This window comes from Pteropus vampyrus, unplaced genomic scaffold (assembly GCF_000151845.1).
Source record: "Pteropus vampyrus isolate Shadow unplaced genomic scaffold, Pvam_2.0 Scaffold202, whole genome shotgun sequence".
NCBI lineage: Eukaryota > Metazoa > Chordata > Mammalia > Chiroptera > Pteropodidae > Pteropus > Pteropus vampyrus.
The window spans coordinates 2,615,776-2,642,055 of record NW_011888983.1 but is presented as its reverse complement, the minus strand read 5'-3'; the positions used below and the strand labels follow the sequence as shown (position 1 = coordinate 2,642,055).

The 26,280-nt window shown below is 45.9% G+C and overlaps 1 protein-coding gene and 1 pseudogene across 1 annotated transcript in view; one reads left to right on the top strand and one right to left on the bottom strand.

The window, feature by feature from the left end:
* The window catches only part of LOC111746801 (cadherin-23-like), a 217,414-nt gene that overhangs the window by 173,870 nt on the left and 17,264 nt on the right, over positions 1–26,280 (bottom strand). The window contains exon 2 of the mRNA XM_023537833.1: positions 3,782–3,853. Coding sequence (XP_023393601.1) covers positions 3,782–3,848 — 67 coding nt within the window. The 5' untranslated portion in view covers positions 3,849–3,853. The remainder of the gene's footprint in view (positions 1–3,781; positions 3,854–26,280) is intronic.
* On the top strand, positions 24,461–24,579 carry LOC111746818 (annotated as a pseudogene).

Sequence of the window (26,280 nt, the reverse complement as noted above, 5' to 3'; positions counted from 1 at the left end):
CATAAGCAGCTCCTGTTGGGTTGTCCAGGGGCCCTGAATGTGGGCAGGGGTGCAGCCCTCCCTTCTCTCATCTCTGCTGACCTGGGGCTTCCTGAGATCTCAAGCCAGGCTCAAGAACACTGAGGCCAGCTCCTAGATGGTGTGAAGGCTGGAGTCAAGGGGGCACTTCCCCTCCTGCCCGAAATGCCTACTAGTGGGAACTGGGCAGAACTAGTAGCATCTTTTCCTTCTCTCCTTAATTAGGTCAGGCAGCCAGGATGATGGCATTTCTGGTTTCTCAAACTTTCTGGACTCTCACTTCCTGGCCAGGACTACTGGTCCTTCTGCCTTCACTTGCCAAATTCCTATTACTTCTTCAAGTTTCATCTTAGATATCTCCTTTTCCAGGAAGCCCTCCCTGACCACCTCAACTATGTGAATACACTCACACATACCCACCCACCCTCTCCTATCAGGAATTCACAGCCTCTCACATGTACCATAGCCTCAAAAAGAGGCTGGCAGTCAAGGGTCTCATCTTTGTTTGGAACCTACCTCCCTGTGCCTCTTTCCCATGTCTCAATTTACTCATGTGTAAAAGAGCAATAATAGGACTTACATCATGCCTGTCCTAAGGATTAAATGAGATTACATACATAAAGCGCTTAGCGTCGTGCCTGGGTACACAGCAAGCACTTGATAAATGGTAGCTATTATTAATATTGGTATTAATAACAGTGCTGACTACTCGGCCAGAGGGGAATGCCTTTTTCCCTGCTGGGGACCTCGGGCTGAGCGGAGACTCAGGGGGCCAAGAATTCAGCAGCAGGCTTGGGATGGTGGAGGAGGGAAATAAGCAGGAAAAGAACTGCCTGCAGCAGCACCGTTCGTTTTTAAATTTCATTTTACAGGACCTGCCAATAATCAGCTGCTGAGAGCTCTGCACGGGCAGCTGGGCAGAACATCAGGGATGTGCATCGCCTGCCACATACCAAGCAGGACCGATGTTGTCAGAACAGGCCTGCCACCCTCAGAGGCCCAGTGGATGGTCTTGGGCAGCCAGTGTGGCACTTGGGGAATGGGAGGGGGCTGACAGGAGGGGGTGTAAAAAGGAGTGTGCTAGGTTACTTGTTTTTTTAAAAACCACTTTTAAGGCATGAAGGATATATTCTCTGGAGACAAAATCACTGCCTTGGGAGCTCTGAAGCCTCCAGTGAAGCAGGAATGTGAGTGGATGTACATGCTGACGCCAGGGAGGGAAGCTGGGCAACCCCACATGAGGGGACCCTCACACTCGGTGCCGGGAGACTGCCTCTACGACCCAGCAGGATGCTCACTGGCCAGGCCAGACAAGGATGGGGCAAGGCAGGCCAGCTTAAGCCTTTGCCGCTTACCCTCCCAACAAGCCCACAGGTGAGGAATGAGAAATGCCAGGGAGTGTATTGAGGCCAGAGAACAAAAGAGTAGGAAGTGTCGGAGAGAGAAGATGACAGGCTGACAAGGGAGGTTGACATCTAGGGGTAACTTGTCCCTAAGCCTGACCCATCTCTGGCTGCAAGGGATGGGATAAGAAATCAGCAGGGGTAGTGAGTCAGCTAGAAACAAAGTGGGGAGAGGCAGTGTGGTATGGTCTACGAGACAAGGCAAGGGCTCAGGGTCAGTGGCAGGTGTTGAAAGGACACAGTGGGAAGATGGTGCTCTTCAGTCCCTAAGGTCAGCCACCGGCTCACCTTGCCAAAAAAACAACATTGGCTGTCTCAGATGGGGACCGGGAAGAGGGGCTGTGCCTAGAATGAGAAAGGGAGGAACCCTCACACATACAGGCAAAGCAGGCTAGCCTACAGGCAGACTGGTTTTGCCATAGAATTGCTGGGTGGCCTCAGGCAGCTTACTTAACTTCTCTGTTTTCTGTGCACCATTTTGCTCCCCTCAGAGAAAGATACAGCTGATAATAAAAGAGGTAACACTTATTTAGCACCTAATATGTGCCAGGCATTATTCCAAGTGCCCGAGATACATATTAACTCATCTGATCATTTTGACTGTGGGAAGAGCAAAGTCCTATTGTCCTTGCTATTTTAGAGGGAATGAATTTGAAGCACAGAGAAGCTAAGAATCTTGTCCAAGGGAACCTCTTGGAGAAGTGGGGTGGGAACCCAAGAGTCCTGGGTCTATGCTGCTCCTTCCTGCCCACTTTGGATGCATCTGGAGAGCTCAAGGGGCACTGCCACCTCTACTGGAGAAGGCAGGCAAGCACTCAGCACCTGTTTTATTTTTACATATGTATTTCTTTTTAATGGGGGGGGGGGCTCCATTGGAACATCAGTGTCCAAGGTCACAGAGTACCTGAGGAAGCTGAGGAAAGTGCCCTGACTGTCACTGTCCAGCAAACCCAGAGGGTCCGAGTTGGTCTCAGATGCTCCCCACTCAGGCCTCCCTGAAGGGAGCATGTATAGTGACAAAAGCCCCCATGGAGGATCAGAGACCTGAATCAAGGCCCAGATGGGCCCTGCTGTGAATGACCTTGGGCCATCTAGTTCTCCAGGCATCAGTTTCTCCTCTGCAAAGTGGGCCGGGAATTGAGAGAGGGTCTGAGAGCCTTTCTGGCTCTGCCCCTGAGAGTCGTTGTGACCATGCCATAATCTTGGGCTCCCTGGATGGGAGTAAGCTCTCCATCACAGGAACATTCCAGCAGAGATCCCTCCAAGCATGGAGGCCAGGAGAGGAGAACTTCAAGGGACTCCCAGGCAGCAGGATGCCAGCATCACTCCTACAAGCACAAGGCTGTGACTTCCTCCAGAGGCTCCCCAGGTCCCTGGAGTGGGAGAAAGAGCTGGCCCCGCTCAGGAATGTGTTTGCCTGTGTCGCCAGGCACCCCATGCCCACAGCTCTTCCCTAGGGACACCCTGGCCCCAGGGAACACAGTACCAGCTGTGCCTGCTGTCCTGGCCTTCAGCTCAGACCAAAGCTGCTTTGTTCCTGCTGTCCAGGAGAGGCACACGCCCAGGCCTGTCCTGGTCTCTGCTGTGGGAACTAGAGCTGGTACTGACCGGGCTGCTGCAAGGACCAGGGGAAGGAGGGTTAGTCCTCCCTTCAGAGAGAAAAGGCTCCTCACTGCCACACCTTTGCTCAGGCTGCTCCCTCCTGCAGGGTTCTCTTCTTCCAACTTCCCTACTTAAAACTACCTTTTAGTCTTCAAAGCCCAGATTAAATGTCTCCCTTCTGGCTGGGTGTCTCCTGTCCCTGCAGGTCCAATTAATCTTTCCTTCTGACAGGCTTCTCTGGAGCTATGTTTATCCTTTATTACTATTCTCTTTACCCCGTATCAGAGTAAATTCTAGCTGTGTCTTTCTCGCCTGCTAGATTCTCAACTCCTTAAGAATGAGTCATTTCTTCCACACCCCCAGAGTTGGGCACAGGAGACACACAGTAGGTGCTCAAAAGACAGCTACAAAACTGAACAGAACTTTGGCCAGTCTTGCATCTGGGAAGAACAATGGGTTCATGACCACAGATGCCTCCTTCCCTTAGAGCTCAAGTATTTCTCAAGGCTCCTCCCACCCCTTCCCAGGGCCCAGGCCCTGGGGATGGGTATTTTCAGCCTTGCGAGTGCTGCAGAAGCAACCAAAGCCCAGAGAGGAAAGTGTGTACCCAGTTACACAGCAAGATGGGGTCTCCAGAGTCCTGGAGCAGCCCCCTCCCAACTCCTGCCCCAGAGTACAAACCCCAGTGGCCAGCTGGCCCACACACCCTCCAGCCACTGGCCTCCTATGCTGGCTGTGGGGAAGAGCGTTGAACTTACCCCAGCATCCAGAGATCAGCACAAAAAGCCAGATCACATGGCAGCTGGTGGTGACGTGGCACCTCATGGCTCCTGGGGATATAAAGAAGAAGAGGGTGAGATAAAGCCTCTTATTGGTGGGAAGCCTGCTCTTTAAGGCCCTCCAGCACCTCCCCACCCCTGTATCTTCAGGGAGAAGGGATAAGAGGGAGTCAACTCAAATGAAGGCAGGGACATGGGGAAGAAGAGAGGGTCTATGTCATTGATTTTATCATCGTCCAGTCCTGGTATAACACAGCAGCCTGAGGGTAGCTTTGTAGGGGCTGGCTGCTCAGCCCCATAGGGAAAGCTCAGCAGCAGACACAAGTATGGGATAACGACATATTCTGAACTCAGTGGGTGGTAGGAGGGGCTGCTGCCTCCATCCTCCAGGATGCATTACCTGTGAGTAATGGAGCCTGATTAGTCTGGGGACAGGGTTAAGAGATGGGTACTGAGCAGGAAGACAGGGGTCTAAGAGTAGGCTTGGCAGGACCACTACCCCGCCTGCCCTAGTCTAAGTGCCTGACAAGGATGTTTTTTCCTGGTTTGTTTTTTTTTTTTTTTAACATCCACCAAATTATCCCAAAACATTATTAGCTATGAAAGGAGGCAGCAAGTCACAGTATCCAAAAAGGCACAGAGAGGGGAGCAGACTTGCTCACAGCAAGTCTGTGGAAAGCTGGAGCTGAAATTTTAGAGGCACAGAGCAAAGTTCCAGAGAGATCTGGAGCCCAGCTACCAGTGGATTAGCAAGGCAAGATCGCAGCTCTAAGGGTGGTGGGGAGGGGGGCTGCTCACTCCCATCCTGGAGGTCGCATACCCGGCCCTATTACAGCAGGGCCATGGTCCTCTGGCTCCTCCTTATCCCTGAAGTGGCAGGCCTCCCTGAAGACAAGGTGACACTAAGAAGGGCCCACGCTCCTCAGCTGGGACTCCCTGCCTCCCACTGAACTGTCAGCCCTATTAGTGCAGGTACACGGCCCACTCACCTCCATATCCCTACAGGATCTAGCAAGGGCCTGCAAAGCATCCTGCAGTGAGCATTACTGCGTACCTTGCCTGGGTGGTATTATCCTCCCTGGTTCACAGGTAGGGTCTGGAGGCTGAGAGCCATTGAACAATTTGCTTGGAGAAACCAAACTAGCATGTGTAGGGGGTTCAGTATCTGGATTCAAGTTGACACTCTCCTCAATAAGTGATTAGGAAAGACATGGAGAGGTAAAGGGAACTAAAGAAAAGGATGTTTTGGAGATTCTTCCCCATCTCTGAAAGATGTAGGGATGAGATTCAGAAAAGGCCAGGAGCTCAGATCCCTTACTGGAGCAGTCTCTCTTTCTCAGTCCTGTGCCTCGAGTGGACAATGCAGTGACCCCATCAGGTGGCTCCTGACCCACACATCACGCAATGGCCCATGGCATCCTTTCGTTTTCCTTCTATCATTGTACTTAAAATGTCCTAATTACTAGGTATGAAACAGTCATTTGAAGAATAAAAGAGTCTAAGATGTATTTAGGTAAAGACAAATACTCCCATGATCTCTTTGCTTTCTACCCATCTTCAGTTCCCAAATGTCAACAGCCTGTCCCAGGGTGCAAACCGCAATGTCTGCAAGAGCTGAGCAGGGACTGTAAATGAGGGAGACACCAAGTAGGTGGGGATGGTGGCCATTCTGAGGCCACATGCCGTCTAAAAGCGGCAGCTGCTGATGTGTTTCATCCAAGAAGGAATGTGGGCCCAGTATGACTAGAGCTTCTGATTTTTCTCAATGAAAAGCTGGAGTTTTGGCTTTTTATGTAAATTCAATTTTTAAATGTTGGCAAATAATTCAGTTTTTGTGAGCCAAAGGTGACCAGTCTGATGGCCAGAGCAGCAGGGTGAGCCTAGCATGCTTCCTACCAGGCCTTTCCCTGCACCCAGGCAAGCACATTCATATTACACACATGCATGGAGCCGTATGGCTTCTGCTTAGCTTCAGAATAATGGAGCCACTCTCTGCACAATAGCAACTTGCTTTTCCCATGTCATAATATTTCACAGATAACCCTCCACATCAACATTGTTATAGCTACCTCCTTCTTTTTAAGAGCTAAATAACAGTTCATAGTATGGATATAGCATATTAGAGACAAATATCCCCTACTATTGGGCATTTGGGTGTTTTCAGGTTCCTGCCACCACAGGCAACACCACAATGGACATCTCTCTGCATAGAATTGTGTTGGAACTTTGATGGCTCTTGAACTTGGTTGTCCAACAGTGGGATTACTGGGTCAATTAAATACAACAAAGAGCATGTATGTAAACTTTTATTTGACACTGCCATATTACCATCTGGAAAGGTGCTGGTAGTTCTTACTCCCTCCAGCAGAATATCCTGGAAGTGATCCCTCTTTTAAATGGCTGCCAATCCGACGCATGAAAAATGGTTCAGCATTGTGGCTTTAATTTGCGTTTTCCTAACTACTAGTGAGGTTGAGTGTGATGCCTTTTTCTAAATGTGCAAACCACTTTCCATCTGTTATCTTACGTTATCCTACCATATCCTGCAAAGAACCTAGCCAGCATCGCTAGCATTACCCCTGATTTACAAGTGGAGAAACTGAGGCATAGAGCAATTAAGTGACAATTTGACATCTCATAGTAACTGAGTATCTTTTTAAAGAAATCTCGGCCCTCTGCCTTTCTAAACCAGATGTTATGAGAATTAAACAACATCTGCTAAGAACATCATCCACAAATAGCTGGGGAGTGCACACTGTTCTACTAGGTATTACAGGGAGTTTGCAGTAGAAGGAAGGAAGGAAGGAAAAGGAAACACTTATTAGAAATTCCCACAGGCCAAGGGTTGTCACAGGTATTATTTATATTCAATCCTCCAAAATCCTTCCATGATGTAGATATTATTGTGTCCACTTTACATATGGGGAAATTAAGGCTCAGAGAGGTCACTCTAGGATTAGAACTTAGTCCCACACTATTTCCATCACACCATTCTGCTGTCTCCCCCACCCCAGCCTCCCGTTTACTAATCTATAAAAGGGAAAGGCACAGCCCCTCCTTCAAGGAGCACAATACTCATACAAACACAATTCACACAGGATGAAGTAAGCACATGCATACAACACACACACGTGCATTATCCATTTCTTCTTCCACAATGCTGGTGCAGGCTCTGATACTGAGAGGCACACTAGGCCTCTAACCTCTCTCTTTAAATGTCTGTTCGTCCTCTCTCCCCATAGATGATCACACTGCTTCGGTGCCCCCTATCTGTCAGTCAAGGACAGCCAAACAGTCCTAACTTTGCAGGGCCCACCACCAGAACATCCAGAAGCAGAGACAATCTTTAGTCCATCCTGACTCTGCATCTTCACCTTGGGACAAGGCGGCACAGGTTTTAAAGGCTGAAGCAAAATAGTCAGGCCAACATGGGTCCATCCTGCTGCTGAGTTTTCCTTGAGATCCCAGATCTTGTTCTTCATCTGGCTCCTTTGGCTATGGGGAAGGAAGCAAGCCCCAGAAAGAGCAAAGGCTAATGACAATGGCAAGAGGAACCTGGGCTCCCACCTCCAGCCAGCATTGAGATAGATCTGCCTGTAGCTGCTGGCATTCCCTTGGCACTGGTGCTGTAGCAAGTGACATAGGTCCCCCAGAAGAGCCTGGCCTCGCTCTGCCCTGTGCAACAGCTGTTTCCCCAGCCTTCTGGCCTTCCCCACTTCCTGCCCAGCAGACCTACATGGGCTCCTTCATTATATGAGGCTGCATCACCTTCAGGTTGGGGCCTGAGCTCCCACCAATCCTACATGTCCCCGCTGGACCAGGAAACACAGATATACATCCTTCGACGCTGGGTTTCCTGCCTGGGCCTGGGACTAGTGGCAGATGCCTGCCCCAGAGGTATGAGCAGGGTCATAGCCAGCTGCCCCCAAAACTTTCAGAGGCCTAACTTAGAGCCCATTCTTGAAGGAAACCTTCTAGAAATATCTCAAACATACCCACTGCCAAGAAGATAGAGCCAGACCCAAAAGCCCTCAGGCTGCCAATTCTTAATATCCTTCTGCATGCCAGGCCCTGTGCCAAACACTGTGGGAGGATACAGGGTCGTGAGAATGGCTGGAAATGTGTGCTAGGCACCAAATAAGTGATATAGATTGTCACTGTCCGGGGCCATCAGAAGAGAGGTGCAGAGCTTTCCAGAGGGGGTGAGATATGAGCTGTACAGATTTCCAGGAATCACAATACTAACATTTACTGAGCACATATTATTTACCAGCACTGTGATATACAGTGTGCTCTGCATGTTAGGGCTCAGAGAGGTTAAATAATTTGCTCAAGGTTGCACAGCTAGTAAGTGGTTAAGTCTGGATTTGAACCCTATTCTGAAGGCTGTCAAAGATCAGTCTCCCAGTCTTAGTCCTAACATTTGCTGAACTCAGATCTGCCCCCAGGCAGGGCCTCGGCCAAGGAGGCCCTGGGCAGGACCCTGCCTCTACTCTGAGGCCAATGGGCAGACCTGGGTGAAGATTACAAAGTGCCTCAGAACCACAGTGTGCCAGCAGGGAGGTCAAGCTGCGTGTGCCAAGAAGGCATGAGGCTTGGGATGGCAGGTGGGCTCTTGTTTAGTCTGCTATTCCAAGCTATTTGGCGTCTCATAGGCATTGGCTCTGTACCAGTACCAAGAAGACAATGCATGCAATACCAGAGGTGACCAAGTCCCCCACTTCCTCACTCTTCACGCCTGTCTCTAGCACCATCCCTGAGAAGTTAACACCTTTGTCCCTGGTGGAAGCAAACTACAAAATTTCCCAAATTCAAGGCAGCAACCCCACCCATACTGGCCTCCATCTTCTCCTGTTATCAACCCATAAAGACTTGCTGCCCAGGCAGCCTTGGGCTGCAGACTGACACAGGAGGCTCTGGGGGGTGGCATCAATACAGCAAGCGGGGAGTCATTCCACATAGAAATCAACTTCCAATTCAAATCAAAGCCTCCACTGATACCCCAGAGAACTGGTGAGCTGCAGGGGGAGGCTTCTGAGCCAGATCTGGCCACACTGCACACATCTACCCTGACATTACCTGTTGTGTGCCAGGTATTGTGCCAGACACCAGAGTACAGAAAAGAACCCTGCCCTGAAGGAGCTGACGCTCCCAGGAAAAACCAACACAGACAGTGTAGGTGAGCAAGTTCTACAGTGTCCAAGATGATAAGTGCTAAAGAAAGAGGGAAGGAGTAGGGCAAAGGTGGTTTGAGTATCACTGAAGGTGATGTATGAACAAACACTTGTAGAAGCAGGAGAGGTGGATATCTGAGAGAAACACCTTCCAAGCAGCGGGAACGGCCTGTGCAAACACTCTGAGGCAAGAGTGTGCTAGCTTGATGGAGGAACAGGGAGAAGGCCAGTATAGTTGGAACGGTGAGGTGAGTTGCAGGAAATGAGGCCAGAGAGACAGCGGGCCCATGATGGCCACCTGTAAACCACTGATGTTAGTAAACGGGGAGTCAAGGTCTCCAGACAGCCAAGAATGACATGAATGAGTCAAGTTTTAAAGAAGCTCCCTGGTTGCTGTGTTGAGTACTCACTGTAGGGGGCAAGGACAGAAGCAGGTAGACAGGTGTGGAGGCTACGGCAGTGATAAGGGTTGGAGATGGCTGAGAGCTTTAGCTGAGGACATGGGATCTGGCAGATTCTGGGCACATTTCAAGGTAGAGCTGAGAGTTTCCTGTTGAAGAGGATGTGGCTGTGCTAGAAAGAATCAAGACTGAAGATTTTGGCCCAAGAACCTGAAAGAATGGAATTACCATTAACCAGGACAGGAGCCTGAGGGGCAAGATCAGAAGTTCGGTTTGGAACATGGTAACTTGGTCATGGCTATTGACAACCAAATACCCTCAACTTGAGTTCAGGCCTGAGGTGGGGCTGGAGATGTAAATGTGGGAGTCATCAGCACATAGTGGGTACTTGAAGCCACAAGAAGGGCAAGATTCCCAAGGCTCCCACACTCTGAAGTTGATGTAACTCGGCTGAGAATCAATCAATATTTGAAATTCATAAGAAGAGTCTGAAAATGTGTACACCTTTGTGGCCCATCGATTCCACTTCCAGAACGTTAGCTGTGGAAATCATCACATCTGTGCATGGACACTAAGCCACAGAAGTATTCACTGCTGCATTATTTCTGATATTGGAACAGACCAGACATCCAACAGGGGACCAGTTCACTTGTGAGACATCTACAGGAAGCAAGCAGAGGCTCATATATGGATATGTGTGTGTGCGGGGCGGGGGCGGGGGGCACACATCCAGGACTATTATGTGAAACAGTAATTTTATCTGAGTGGTGTGGTTACGACTGATTTTATCTTCTTCTACATACTTTCTGCATTTTCCAAATTTTCTATAATAAACACTCAATGTTTTTATAATCAGAGGCCCAGCTTATACCCATCCTACTAAAACACTGCCAGCCGCCTGTGAACAGACAGACAACTTTGGCTAGAAAGTTCTTGCATATATTCTGCTGAGATTCCCTGAAGCCCACAGTCTCAGAACTAAAAACCAGAGGAACTGAGAGGGTCTTCGATGGCCTTCTGGCTAACCATGCACCCCTCTACTGCAATTCAGACCTTTAGGGTCAGGGAGCTCCCTCCATCCCAAGCAGTGGGTCCCAGCTTGGAGGCCCTGCCTCTCTGCCCTGTCAGCCCAGCCATGCTACCTCCCCACACTGGGAGCAGGAGGTCTGACCGTGCCATTATCAGGAGGACTTCCCCATGTTCTACCCATGAGGATCCACGAACAGAATGATAGGCTAGAACTAAGGCCTTGGAGACAAGGTTCAGGTCTGAAGCTTGGTCCTGTACCAAGGGCTCTCCTTTCCTGGGTGAGGACTAACAGTTTAAAAGAACAGTGTGTACCCAAATGATCATACACACAAATGATCATACACACAAACTGGGCCCTGTGAGCCCCTGTAGGAGATGTGCCCACAGATGCCCACTGCTCAGCTAGGTCCTCCAGCCCTACCTTGGAGGGCCCCTCCTTCCGGTCCCTACTTCTTTTCCCAGGCTGGAGGAGGCCAGGTTCCTTGCAAAGCTTCTCCCGATCTGTAGGGATTTGAGCAAATGCTTCTGGACCAAACCCAAGATGAAGCCCTTTGCAGACTGGTTTCCTGGACAGAGACTGGAAAGTATATTCCTTGTTGCTTCCAGAGCAAAGCACATTCCCTTCTTCTGGGAAGACAGCCCATTCTGGGTCCAACTCCTGGGGCGGGACCCTCATGGTCACCATCTCCCACCTCTCCCTGCAGCCCAACCAGGATGGACAGGGGCAGAGGGGTATACTCCTGGTGAGAGGCAGTGTCTTTTGTCCCAGCAAGAAAGGGGACAGGAAGGAACAGAGCAAGAGGGTGGGGGAGGGCAAGGGCACGAGGGGACATCTGAGCAGCATTTTGGTTTCTCAGGAGTAGGAGATTTTCACAGCAGGGTGCCACAATTTAGTTTGAACTATTATAAATTCCCATAAAATCAGATGCACTCAACTTTGAATAGAAATACAAAAATACACTGCAGAAATCAAATACAATTTAGGGATTATTCACAACCACTACACACAGAGAGATTCGTGCATACAAGGAGGCACCTGCAGACGACACCATTAGGGCCCCTAATGGACAAACTGTGTCAGCCACCAATGGCCACACTTCAGGCAGCTGTGGTGGAAGGTCACTAAGGACCCTACCTGGACGGAGGAGAAGGACCACCTTGTGGCCATTCTGTTTTTATAACCTCCCCCGGCTCCCTCCCTGTAGTTCCTATTGAGTGATACCCAGGGGTGGGAAGGTAAGCCAAGCAGGGCTGGGGGAGCACAGCTTGAGACCCCCCAGGATGGGGTGTCATAGTGGTCTAGCATCCTCCACACGAGGCCTTCTATCTCCAAGTTCTCTGCACCTGTAATTTTTTTTTTAATCATCCAGGAGATATATTTTATTTCAATCTATTCTTTTTGAAATTAATACATGGACACGATAAATAACTATACAAAAGGGTGCGCAGCAGGAAGCGAGTCTCTCTTCTACCCAAGCCCCACACCTCCTTCCCAGAAGCAACCCTTGAGGTTCTATTTCCAAAGTATTATTTATATGTGCATATAAGGATATAGCATATGTCTCTCCCCCTCTTAAAAAAAAAAGGAATCCAAATAGTATTCATTTAATCCTAGTCTTGGCCTTTTCACATGACAATATATCCTGAAGAGCATTCTGTTCTAGTACATACAGCACAGCCTCACTCTTTATAGCAGCTGCAGAGTATTTTACTACATGAGGGGACCATAATTTAATCAGTCCTTTGCTGACGGACATTTAGGTTATTTTTAACCTTTGGCTTTGACAAATGAAGCCGCAATGAATATCCTTTGTTCTTATGTCTACACACATGTCTGAATACATCTAGAAAGAAAAAGTTTTCATATTTTTAGAGCTGTTGACAAACTCCGAAGAGGGTGCACCAAGTTGCACTCCCCTCAACAACCATGAAAGAGCTAGTTTCCCCATACTTTTGCCAGCACTGGGCATTTACTGTTTTTTCAAGTTCCAGAAAAGGCAGCTGAGGCTCCTAATCCTCAACTCCCAGCCCTATCAGGGCATGGAAGAAAAATGAAGTTGATCAAGGTCAGCTTCCTCCAAGGTCAGCTACCGCCCCCCCGCCGCCCCGACTCACCAGCAGGGTAATAACCAATAGAACTTTGCCTAGCTCTGGCACATTGCTGAAATCTGCACCCTCTCCCTCACTGGGGTCACTGCCAGTCACCACACTCTGTGTTCTCCCCCTGTGTTTTGGCCAGCATGTTCTCACCATCCGGAGCACCACCTGGCTCCGTCTTGCATGTCCAACCCACCTTCAAGACATAGCTCTAATGCCACTTCCTCCATGAAGCCATCCTGGATCCCTGCCAGAACTGGGATCCTCAGTTCCCCGCTATCTCCTTAGATTTTTGGAGGCAGCTATCCCAGCTGCGTAGATTAGTTAGACACGCACATGTCCTCCTTTTCCTAGAAGACTCTCAGCTCCTTGCAAGCTAAGTCTACTTCATTCCTTGGAGCCATGTGCGCATTTAACATCTCCTCTTGGATATGTCTCTAACATTTAACAAATCCAGAAGTGATCCAGTTTCTTTTCCAAATAGGTTCTAGTTCTTGCCTTTCCCATTTTGAGAAAATCACTTCCATTTATACACTATTTTGGTTAATTCAGTTACTATCTTTCATGCATCCAGTAAGTGGCACTTTTCTATTTATCCCTTTGATCACCATATTTCAGGCGCACTACCCCCTCTCAGCCTCCAATCTGCCAAGTTCATTCCCACCCCTCGGCCATCACTGTGGTTAATCAAATTATTGGTCTTAACCCTTCACTCTGCATAAAATTACACATCTACATGCAGGCTGGCGTCTCCTGGTGGGCAGAGTATGCTGTCCCACCCTTTATGCTGGGCTTGGCCATATGACTTGCTTTGACCAATGGATGCTGAGGCCTCCACACTAGCAGAAGAGTGGCCCCTGTGCTGAGGGGCTTGCCTCTTGAGCTACTGCCTTTCAACCTGAGGACATGCTCCAGGCAGAGTGAGCAGACTGAACACACACATGTCCCAGAATAAAGACAGTCATCGCAGCCTAGATTTGCTAACACTCAGGGTGACCAACAGACACATAAGTGAGAGTAAATGATTATTGCAGTGGTTTGTTATGCAGCTTTATTGAGGCAGTAACCGACTGATATCAACACTATAAAATATATATAACCATATAAGAAAACATAGAGGGAAAACAACATTGGATTTTGCGATAATTTCCTGGATATAACACCAAAAGCACAGGCAATAAACAAAGAGATAAATCATACTTCATTAAAATGAAAAACTTTGTGCATCAAAGGATCTTATCAACAGAGTAAAAAGGCAACCCACAGAAAATATTTGCAAATCACGTATCTGATAAGGGATTAATATCTAAAGTATATGAAGAACTCCTAAAACTCAATAGCAAAAAAGAAAGAAAGAAAGAAAGAAAGAAAGAAAGAAAGAAAGAAAGAAAGAAAGAAAGAAAGAAAGAAAGAAAGAAAGAAAGAAAGAAAGAAAGAAAGAAAAGGAAAGAAAGACACACACACAAAAATCTGATTCAAAAATGGGCAAAGGATTTGATTAGACATTTCTCCGAAGAAGATACACAAATGGCCAATAAGCACATGAAACAATGATCAACATTATTAGTTTCTAGAGAAATGAAAATCAAAATCACATTGAGATACTACTTCGCACTCATTAGGGTGGCTATTATTTAAAAAAAAGAAAACAAAACAAGTGTTGACAAGGATATGGAAAAATGGGAACACTTGTGCATTGTTGGTGGGAAAATGGTATAACCACTATGGAAAACAGTATGGTGATTCCTCAAAAAATTAGGCATCGTATTACCATATGATCCAGCAATTCCACTTCTGATATTTAAGCAAAATAATTGAAAACAGGGACTTGAACAGATATTTATTCACCAATGTTTAGAGCAGCATCATTCACAACAGTGAAAAGTTGGAAACCACTCAAATGTCCATCAGTGTATAAATGGATAAACAAAATATGGTATATACCTACAATGGAACGTTATTTAGCCTTAAAAAATAAAATTCGGACACATGCTGCAACACGAATGAACCTTGAAGATATTATGCTAAGTGAAAAAGCCAGTCACAAAAAGATAAATACTGTATGGTTCCATTTTTATGACGTATCAAGAGTAGTCAAATTCATAGAGACAGGAAGTAGAACAGTGGCCACCAGGGGCTTGGGGAAGGGGCAATGGGGAGTTGGTGTTTAATGGGTATAGAGTTTGAGTTTGGGAAGATGAAAACATTCTGGAGATGGGTAGTAGTAAAAGTTACACAATACTGTGAATGTACTTAAATGCCACTGAACTTTACACTTAAAAATGGTTAAAATGGCAATTTTTGTTATGTCTATTTTATCTCAAAAATGCTAAAATTATTAAATTGGCAAATGTTATGTTTTATAAGTTTTGCTACAGTGAATATATACAAAATAAACTTAAAATAAAACAAAAGGCCACTACTCATCTCATGTTACTACTTTAAAAAAAAATTAACAAGCCAAACAGAGAGGGGCCCACAGAGAACAGCAGGGGCCAGCCCAATCAGAATGGGGCCACCAACTGAAAATCAGCCCAGTCATCGCACGTGCAGTCCCCTCAGGCACCACACACTGGCCTCTATTTTCTCATATCTCAACTTAATCCTCCCCTCCTCAGGAATGCCTTCCCTAACCACCCATCACTACAGTTGGTCATTCTTATTTTGTTCTCACTATACCCTGTTTTTGCCTTCCATAGCTCTCAACACGTTTTGTGGGTACACAGTAATCTTTTGATTGGTTGTCTGTCTCCCCACACCATTAGTTTAGGTTACAGTGGGGTGGGGGGAACTCAAACCCTTAGCCAGGTGCTGACCAAGGAGAGAGGTTCTGGCAAGGTGGGCTCCCCACTGACAACCTTCTGTGCACATCTCTCAAGCTTTTCCCCAACTGTCTCCTCTAATGCAAGAACTGGAACATGACAACGGAAAGAGATCCTAAAAGGTCAAACAGTCAGTCCTCCTGCTTTTGAATCAGACTATTCCATGTAGTAATTTATTTGTGAAAATCTTCCCTAGCATAAATGGTACAACTTTCTGGAAGCCATGCGGCACAATAAAACTATAGCCTTAAAACATTCATACCTTTTGACTTAGCAATTCCACTGATAGAAATGTTCCCTAAGGAAGTCATCGGAATCATAGCACAAAGATTTGTTCTGAGGATGTTCGTAGCAGCACTGTTTACATCAGTAAAAAGAGGCAACTCAATACTCAACGACAGAGGTTTACATGAGTAAAGTATGGTGCATTCATAGAGCAGCCACAGAAAATCACATTTTTCAGAGAACATTTATTGACAAGGAAAAATTTTCACGACAAACCGTTAGATAGAAAATGCAAGCTACAAGACTATGCATAGTGTGTTCCCATGTTGGAAAAAAACTATAAATTATATATGTATATATCTGTACAGAAGTCATATAGCAACACATTTGTATCTTTATTATATCTTTGAATAGATAGATAATAGTTGATTTTCTTTTATCCTTACTGTTTTTCTGTATTTCCTAAGCTAACTACATTGAGTTAATAATAGCATTTAAATAAAGTAGCAGATATCCCATTTAAAAACAAACTAGCAGTTACGACAGCATGGTTCCGGCATACATATGGATATAGAGATCAATAGAATAGAATTGAGAGTCCAGAAATCAAATCAAATACCTATGGTCAATTGATTTTCAACAAGAGTGCCAAAACCATTCAACTGGAGAAAAGCAGTCTTTTCAACAAACGGTATGGGGACAACTGGATAGCCACATGCCAAAGAAGTCGGACCCTACCTCACTCCCTATATAAAAATTAACTCAAAATAAATCAAAGACCTAAATAGAAGAGCTAAAACTATAAAACTCTCAGAAGAAAATAGGTCTAAATCTTCATGACCTTGGAGTTGGCAAAGCTTTCTTAGATATGATACCAAAAGCACAAGTAACAAAAGAAAAAACAGATAAATTGGAAGTCATCGAAATGTAAAACCTTTGTGTTTCAAAGGTTTCTACCAAGAAAATAAAATGACAACCCACAGAATGGGAGAAAATACTTGCAAATCATACATCTGACAAAGGACTTGTATCTAGAATATATAAAGAACTCTTACAACATAATACTAAAAAGACAACTCTATTTTAAAAAATGGACAAAGAATCTGAATATACATTTCTCCCAGGAAGACGTACGAATGGCCAATAAGCCCATGAAAAAAAATGTTTAACATGATTAGTCATCAGGGAAATGCAAATCGAAACCACAATGAGATACCACTTTGCACTCAGTAGTATAGCTATAATCAAAAAGACAGATAATAACAGTGTTGGAAAGAACGTGGAAAAATGAAACCCTTCTTCCTACATTGCTGATGGGAATGTAAAATCGTGCAGCCACTTTAACATAGTCTGGCTGTTCCTCAAACGGTTAAACAGCATTACTGTATTCCCAACAATTCCACTTTCAGTTATACATACACCTAAGAGAAATTAAGACATATGTCCACACAGAAATTTGACGTGAATATTCACAGCAGCATTATTCACAACAGCCAAAGATGAAAACCACCTAAATGTCCACCAACAGACAAATGGGTAAACAAAAGATTGTACGGTAACTCCTCACTTAAAATCATCAATAGGTTCTGCGACTTCAAAAGAAATATGTAACAAAACCAATTTTACCATAGGCTAATTGATATAAACAAGAGTTAAGTTCCTACAGCATCTCATCATTGCTACAATGAAACAACGCTGAATGAAATGATATTTTTCAAGGATCTACTCTGTATCCATACACTGGCATATTATTCAGAAATAAAAATGAAGTACTAATACCACATGGATAAACCTTAAAAACACCATGCAAGGTCAAAGAAGCCAGTCAAAAAAGACCACATATTATATCAGTCCATTTATATAAAAAGTCCAGAATACGCAAACCTATAGAGACAGAAAGTAGATTAGGGGTTGCTTAGGACTGGGGGTTATAGAGGATAGGGAGGTGATAGCTAAAGGGTATGGGATTTCTTTCTGACAGGATGAAAATGTTCCAAAATATACTATGGCAATGGTTGCATTTTTCTGTGAATACAGTAGGCTCTCCACATCCACAGGTTCCATATCTGCAGATTCAACTAACCAGCGAGAAGAAATAGTCAAAAAAATGTTACATTGTTGTTGACATGTACTATGTGGTCAGGCCTAGGATGATTGTATCCATACTGAACATGTACAGACTTTTTTCCTGTCATTATTTCCTAAACAATTATAGAATAACTATTTATATAGCATTTACATTGTATTATAAGTAATCTAGAGATGCTTTAAAGCAGGGGACCCCAACCCTTGGGCCGTGGACCAGTACCAGTCTAAGGTCTGTTAGGAAATGGGCCGCACAGCAGGAAGTGAGCAGCAGGCCAGCGAAGCTTCATCTGTATTTGCAGCCGCTCCCCAGCGCTAGCATCACCGCCTCAGCTCCACCTCAGATCACCAGACATTAGATTCTCATAGGAGCACCGGTCCTTGGTGCCAAAAAGGTTGGGGACCACTGCTTTAAAGTATGAGAGGTTGTGCATGGGTCATATACAAATACTATGCCATTTTATATAAGAGATTTGAGTGTCCAAGGATTTTGGTTTCCTGGGGAGGGGAAGGTCCTGGAACCAATCTTCTTCAGATACTGAGGGACAACTATGTATGCATAACCATTGATTGTACACTTTAAATGGGTAAATGCTATCATGTGCGAATTATATCTCAATAAAGCTGTTTTTAAAAATAAAAATAAATTTATAAATAAATAAAGCTAGTGTAGGAACTGAAGCTTATCATAATTACACTAGGTAACCTGCCAAGTTTAACCATGGTGCAGACGCTCAGGGCCTCCCTGGGCCCTGCCTCCCCTCTACCCAAGCAGAGAGGTGGCTCAGTCTCTTCCTTGTGGTGAGCCATGCTGGGCTGGGCAGCTCACGGAAAGATAAGGAAACTGAGTGCGCAGAGGCTGCCCTCTCCATCTTCAGGCCTTCGGCCCAAGAGCCAAGGATCAACGCGAAGACCCCAAGTCCAGAGCCTGTCCCCTTATGTTCCTTTGCTGGGTGGCCTTCAGAAAGTCCTGGTCCCCCTCTGTAAAGTGTCAGGTAGACTTGGTTTTCTCAGATGTTCCCAGCTCTACTCTTCTCTGCTTCTTGGACATTGACCCCACCTCACCCCCAGCCAAGTCAAGACCATTTCCTCCAGGGCCATCCAGGTAGTAAAGGAAACTGTGGGGGCCTGAGGCCACTCCCAGTGGCCACCTGTTCAATTTCCACTGGCTAATTCTCTGGCATCCTCAAGACTGAGGGTGGGAGGAAGGTCAGGATACTCTTTCCTATTTCCCCTTTCTCACCAGACGCATGGAGGAGGGGTTCACATCTGTTCCAAGTTTCCATCTCCTTCTCCTTTGCCCTCTCCACTCTCACTCCCTGCACCCCAAAACCTGCCCAGAGAATACTGAGCTTCCCCATGGACATGGAGTTTCTCTTCTGCGTCCTGAGGCATAACCCCTGACTCCAGGCAGCTTCCGGAACATCTCTGCTGACTTTAACTCTGCAAAGGCTTTCTGTAAACGTGACTGCAAATGCAGATGTTATGCCCTTTTTATAGATGAGGAAACTGAGCATTGAGAAGATCAATTTGATGCTGAAGACTGGCCAGGGGTCAGCTGCAGAGCCTGGGCCTATCACCTGAACAGAGGACCTCCTCCTTGGCACAGGATCCCAGGGGTCTAAGGCAGTGAAGACGAGAGAAAGAACATGCCCGTGCCCACTTCCTTTTGTGGTCTCACCCACAATGGAACCCTAAAGCCCAGGCCAGGGCAGGAACTATCTTGCAGATAGGCAGAGAGGGCTTCAGGCCAGCCAGTCACACTTCTAGGCAAAGATCCTTGCCAGTTTCTTCATTTCTATGCCTGAAATTTAATGACCCAGACCCTCTCTCTCTCTCTCTCTCTCTCTCTCTCTCTCTCTCTTTCTCTCTCTCTCTCGCTCGCTCGCTCGCTCGCTCTCTCCCTCCATCCCTCCCTCCCTCCCTCTCTCTCTCTCTCTCTCTCCTTCTCTCTCACAGTGTCTTTAGCCAAACTGGTTCCCTTGTCTTCCACCCTCACCCCTTCCAAGACATCTTCCATGATATACTCCAGGCTCTCACGGACACCCCTTCAGCACTCAGCTTCTCCTCCTTGTCCTCGGGTACAAATGGGAGTTCTCAGCCCCAGCACAACTATGAAGGCATCAGGTCTCTCCAGGTCTGTGTCCTTGTCTGCAAAATGCCACTTAGGACATCACAGCTCTTGTCTTTACCTGGGGAAGACCTTATGGCCAGAGGCCCTTCCCCTGACCTAGCCATATGGAGCTCATCTGTCGGGAAGAGGCTCAAATGTCACCTTCCCTAAGGAGCCCTCTGTGAGCCTCTGCCAGCCTCCCAGGCAGAAACAGTCCCTCCATCCTCTGTCTGATCCCTAATAGATGACTCTTGCTGCTTTAAAATACTTGACACAGGGCAGTGTGAGCTCTAGCTCATGTGCCAGTTTCAAGACTATACAGAGAGCCCCTCCCCAGCCAGCCCAGAGTCTGCACATAGTAGGTACACAGTCAACAGTAGATGACTAAATGATTGAATGAATAGATGGATGAAGGCCCTTCTAGCTTGAATAGCCTGAGGCTGTGGTACAGGGAAAGCCCAGTCCCGAGTCCCACCATCCAGCAGGGAAGACCCTCTAGGTCAAACTGAGGAAAAGGATCCCCGTGGAGATGCTGTGACACCACCCCAGGAAATGAGAAGGAAGGAGGCCAAGGTGCACATTAACTGTAAGCTGATAGCTTTCCTTGTAAGTAAAGTGATAAACCTTTTCCAGATTGCCTGAGACAGCAGCTTCTTCCCACAAAATTGTGTGAGATGCTATTTGACTGTATTTATGCTTATTAATATCACAGCCACTGAAGGAGAAACAGGTACCCAAAGGGGTCTAGGTGTGCAAGGAGCTTTGGACTCTTGACTAAGAGCTCATGGTTCCCACAGGCTCTCTTACCATGGGGCTGGGAGAAAGGGACAATTCCAGATGGGAACCATCGGGAGGTTGGAGTGCATTCAGAGCCCTGCTCAGTCTCAGTTTCCCATCTGTACAAACAAAGAATAGCACCTGCTTGGCAAGGAATGTCATGAGGACTAAAGGAAATGCCGACAAGCTCACCTAGCACATGGTAAACATCCGCCTGAGTCACGTGTCCTCTTGCCCTGCCCACTCTCAGTCCCTGTCTCTTCTGCCCAATTCACAAAACACTAACAACCCTAGAAGCGACAGCTATGTCCTGTTACATGTGCACAGCAGGCCGCTGCTGTCACGCTTGTCACAGTCCCCACTCTTCACATGTCCCAGCCCCACACCTAGACTGCAAACTCTGGGAGAGCGGGCAGGGATGGAGTGGGGCAGGGGACCCCAGACCACACTGTTCTTGGTGGTCTCAGAGCAGAACAGAAAGCACCATCCACCCTGTCTTGCCTAGCTTAGTGGGGTCCAGCCTTTTAGGTCATTTGGCTCTCACAGAGCCTTCGAGGAGGGAATGTCACCCCATTTTCCAGATGGTGAAACTGAATCTTAGAGAGAATAAAAGGCATGACTCCCAAACACTGAAGTGATTGGACCTCAGTACAACTAACTGAACTAAGAATTTGGAGCTCGGGTGAGCCCCAAACGCATCACCTACAGCCACAGCTCTTCCTGCCTCTCTCATCCCTCTCCCCAGCAAACAGACCCACCCACAAAGGCCAGATCAGCCTCCTGGAGCTGCCTTCTGGCTGCCTGCACCACTGTCTGTCCATTGCTAACCTCTGCCCAGATGTGCTCCTCACCTCCCACTTCCCCCAAGGAGGGCCTTCCTGCTCCACCTTCCTCCTCTGGAGACAAAGGATTCACACTTGCCTGGAGCCTGGGGCACAGAGTGGTTTCAAACCTGGCCCCAGCTGCAATGCACAGTTTTAACCATCTGGTTTGTCAGTAAACTCAGGTCTACAAAGCTGGGGTACAAAATCAGCAGCAAATTCCTCCTCCTCCTTCTATAGGTTGCTTGGCCATCACCTCTCGTGAGAAATCTCTGATTTCATCATCTAGGCTTCTGTGTGACTTTCTCCGCCCACTGTGCCCCCGACAGACTCCCCTGTTCGAGCACTCTGTGTGCTGTGTGTAAATATGCCTTTCTCCTTCACTGGACTCTGCAGTCCCCTAGAATCAGGGCCCTGCCTTACTCTCCTTGGTTGCTCTGGAGCCTAACACAGGCATTGTCATAGCATAGGAAGTATTCAATATTAGATGTAGAAAATGTAAAAGAATAAATGGAAGGGATGGAAAGAGAGAGGGAAATCAGAGCACAACTGCTTCTCCCAAAGAGACTACAGTGAGGGTGTCCCAATGCCAACCCTCCCAAGAATTCTGAAGGCTCTCCCCTCTGCGCCCCACCCCACATGGAGCTGCCCAGGAAATAAAGTCAAGCGTAGGGGACACAAAGCTGTCAGGCATGCGGAGCACACCATTCTCCTCTCTGGGCCTCTACTTCCCCATCTATGAAATGGGGATCCAGTTTCCAAAGGCAGGACAAGCACATGAAGGACTTGCAGCAGACCCTTTGACCAGGAAAACCACTCGCATTAGTGCAGGTGGCCATGTGGGAAGTGCCAGGAGCTGCTGGACGGGCCTGAGGAAGCCTTGAGACCCCAGGGGACAAGCTCCTCACCCCAACTACCTTCCCTCCTCACACAAGGAGCACTGAAAACCTGGGGCAGAAATCTAGAGCAAGAAGTAACCTAGAGATCCTCAGCAGGCCGTCTACTTTGCAGACAGGGAAACTGAAGCTCCGGAGGGAGGCAGGAAGAGTGTTTGCATATGTCGAGTGTACCTACTATGTGCTAGACTTTCTACGTAACTTGATGAACCTTCACCACTGCGTGTGAGGGGCCTTATTGACCCATTCTGCAGATGAAGAAACTGGGGCTCAGGAGAGTCTATACCTTGACTGTGGTCTCACAGCACAAAGTGATGGCGGCAGGACTAAAACCCAGCAGGTGCTGCCTCCAGGACCCAAGCTCTTTCTGTAGCATCACATAGTAAGGGCTGGCCTGGATCCAGGAGCACCAGAGCCAGTGAATTCAAGATGGATGCCCTATGACTGCTCTCCTACAGGCTGCAAGGCTGCCCCACACTGTCCTACCTTCCACACGTAGTGTGTGCGACTCAGAGAATCAGTGAATACTAGAACTGGAGAGGACAATAGTTGGTTTCTCATCAGACTGCTGTACTCTACAGCATCCCTCCTCTTAGACTGTCAACCTGAACTTGCATACCTCCAGTAATGGAAAGCTCACTACCTACACAAGACACAGTCCACCTTCTGGGCACCTTGGTTAATTAAGATGTTCTTCCTCTTAATGAATCAAAAGCCTCTTTGAAAGACCCAAAAGCTTCACATGACTTCAGGTTCACTCTGACCACATCGACTTCAGTTCAGCCCTCACACACATACTTCCTCACTATCTCTCATCCCAGCCTCTTTCATTTTCTGACCCACCCCTTTCTCCCCTCCCCAATAACTACTTTCTAACCTTTACTAAGGACAAAGATAACTTTTTTAAAATACTCAATTTAAGAAAAAATATTTCACATCTGTATGAGCAATACACAAATCATAATTCTTAAAAATAACAAATTGCAGGTCAAAGTAATCATAAGTAAATTGATATTGATAAATAAGCTTTTCTCTAGAGCAGTGGGTGGTTTATTTTAATCTAATGAGTTTTGTATTTTCCCAGCTTTCAGATTCCATGATGAAGGGCTGTCTGCAATAGAATTACGATGCTCTCTGAAAAATTGTAATTTAATGCCTCATTTTGTCAAGACTTTCTTGAAAATGAGATTTGTTCCTAGTGAAGAATTTTACTCAGCTCTTTTCCAGAAGGACCCCCACCCGCCCACCTTTCTAGGCATACAGGGTCTCCTCAGGCCAGGACTGGGGTGGGGATAAAAGAGTCAAAGTCAGGTTCAACATGGGTCAGGTAGGGGCCAGGAAAGGAGCATGAAGGACACAGCTTTGCTTTGTGGCTGAGCAGCACCACTCTCCGCTCCACGCCTCACCATTGCCTCCTGCAAACAGGAAGGTGAGGTCAGACCTCATCCTTCCTTATAAGATGCTAAAAGGCAACTTTTGCAGGGCTCAAGGGAACAGGGTAAGGACCTGAGACCCCCTATAGACAGCGGAGAAGACTAACAGACCCCACAGGCAAGAGAGCAGCAGAAACCAAAGCTGGGGGAAAATGAACAAAGTTATTTGCGTATAAGCCTTTGGGGGGTCATTTGGTCGAATGTCCTCCAGGGACAAAGAGCTCACCACCGTACAGTCAAACTGGTGCACTGTTAAGTGCATTACTGCCAGGTCACTGGAGGGACCTTGATGAAGTTGGTGCCAAGAAACATTGAAAGGAGTAGAGCAAGAGGTCAAGAGAGCAGCCAGACTGGCTGGACTCACATCCTGACTGACTGCCTAGGTCAGTCGGTGTGTAAGCTCACCTGAGCCACCTAACCTCTCTTGGTATCAGTTTCCCACATCTCCGAAATGGAGATAACAGCACCTACCTCATAAGGTCATTCTGAAGGTCAAATGAATACTTGGAATACAAGCTCACATACAATAAGCTCTCAGTAAGTGTTAATAGTAGTAATAGCATCATCATCATCATCATCATTATTATTACATGTGTGCAAAGACTGCTTGAGAGAACACTAAGAAACCAGAAACTGACTGCTTCTAGGAGGGAAACCTGGGTGGCTAGAGGAGGGAGGGAAGAGAGAGATATTTCACTGTATTGCATTCGGGCCTCTTGAATTTTCTGTATGTGCTAATAACCCACCCAAAAATAAATGTGAAAGAAAAATAAAAGATAATTTGGGTCTATGGCCATGCCACCCTGAACACATCCGATCCCGTCTGATCTCGGAAGCTAAGCAGGGTCAGGCCTGGTTAGTACTTCGATAAGAGACCACCTAGGAAGACTGGGTGCTATAGGCATAAAAAATAATAATTTTTAATTTCAAAAAAGAGAAAGAAGGAAAGTCAAATGTTTTCTCTTAATGACCCCAAGCTGCTTTCCATTGCCTTCTACCCTCTGTTTGGGCTCCAGAGTCACGAAGTCAACTCCCACCCTTGGGAACACATCATTCATTCACTCAAGAAACCCATCCTGAGCACCAGCCACGAGCTGCTGGTGTAAAACATTCAACAGAGGCCAAGACAGACCCCATCTCTACAGCTTGGTCCTTGGTGAGAAGGACCCTTGGCCTCACCACCACCATCAAAGGTTTTCCAGGTGAAGCTACTGGTGACACTATCTTCTTCCTTTCTTGGCCCACTCTCCCTTAAAGAGCTGTCCTCATGCCTGAATTAAGTCTCAGGTCCCCACTTTAGATTTTAAAAGTAGGTAAGTTGAGCACTTAATGATACACATGTTGAAGTGTTGAGGGATAAAGTGAACTGACGTTCCACAACTAACTTTGAAATGCAGCCCCAAAGAAATGGTTTAATATAAGATAAAGGAAAGGACATGCAACAAAACATAAACCATAAAATTCTGGTGATGGGTATATGGGTATTTACTGTACAAATCTTTCAACTTTTCTTCATGTTTGAAAATTTTTATGATAAAATGTTGGGGAAAAATTAGGAGAATTAAAAACCACATAAAACTTCAAGTGATTTTTTACATCTAGGCGGTCCTTTTCCTAAGAGTTGGGAACTTTCAATGGCAAAATTTAAAAAGAGAAATAATCAAATCCACAATCGTAATGGAAGACTTCAACACACTTTTCTCAAAAACTGATAGAAAAGGTAGAAATCGCTAAGGATATCAACATCTGATCAACATGATTAACTTTTATCTTACCGCAACAAAATTGAACACTGCATACAATAACAGAATAAACATTCTTCTTGTGAGGCAATGAATAATTTACAAAATTCCACCATACTGGGCCATAAAGTAACTTTCAAAACATTTCAAAGAATTTAAATCATTCAAAGTATGTTTTCTAATTATAGCAGATTAAGCTCAAAAACAACCATGAAGAAAATTAGGAAATACTCAAATATGCGAAAATGAAGGAACATACTTCTTTAAAAACCCATAAATCAAAGAAGAAACTACAACAGAAATTTAAAAATATTTCGAACAATACAATAATAAAAATGACATTAAAGTTTGTTATACACATATTTTCTGCTTGGAAGAAAATTTATAAGTTCAGATTTTAGAAAAGAAGAAAATCTAAAATACAATAATCTATGTATTTATCTCAAAAGTTTTTAGAAAGGAAATGAAACCCAAAGAAAAAAGGAAATTAAAAAAAAATCCTAAGAAATTAGCGAAATACAAAACAAAATAAAATAGACAAAAATCGGTAGACAAAAGTTGGTTCTTTGAAAGACTAACAAAATTGATAAATCCAGTGATCAGCAAGATGAACAAAATGAGAGAGAAGACACATATTACCAATATCATAAATGAAAAAGAAATTATCACTGCAGATTCTACAGAGCATAAAGATTATAAGACAATAAAGAAGATATTATGAATATCTTTATATCAATTAAATTAAAAATTTATGTAAAAGACAAGGTCCTCAAAAAAATACTACTTACCAAAACTGACACACAGAAACATAGAAATATAAATAGCCCTATTTCTACTAAAGAAATTGAAATTATAAGAAAAAA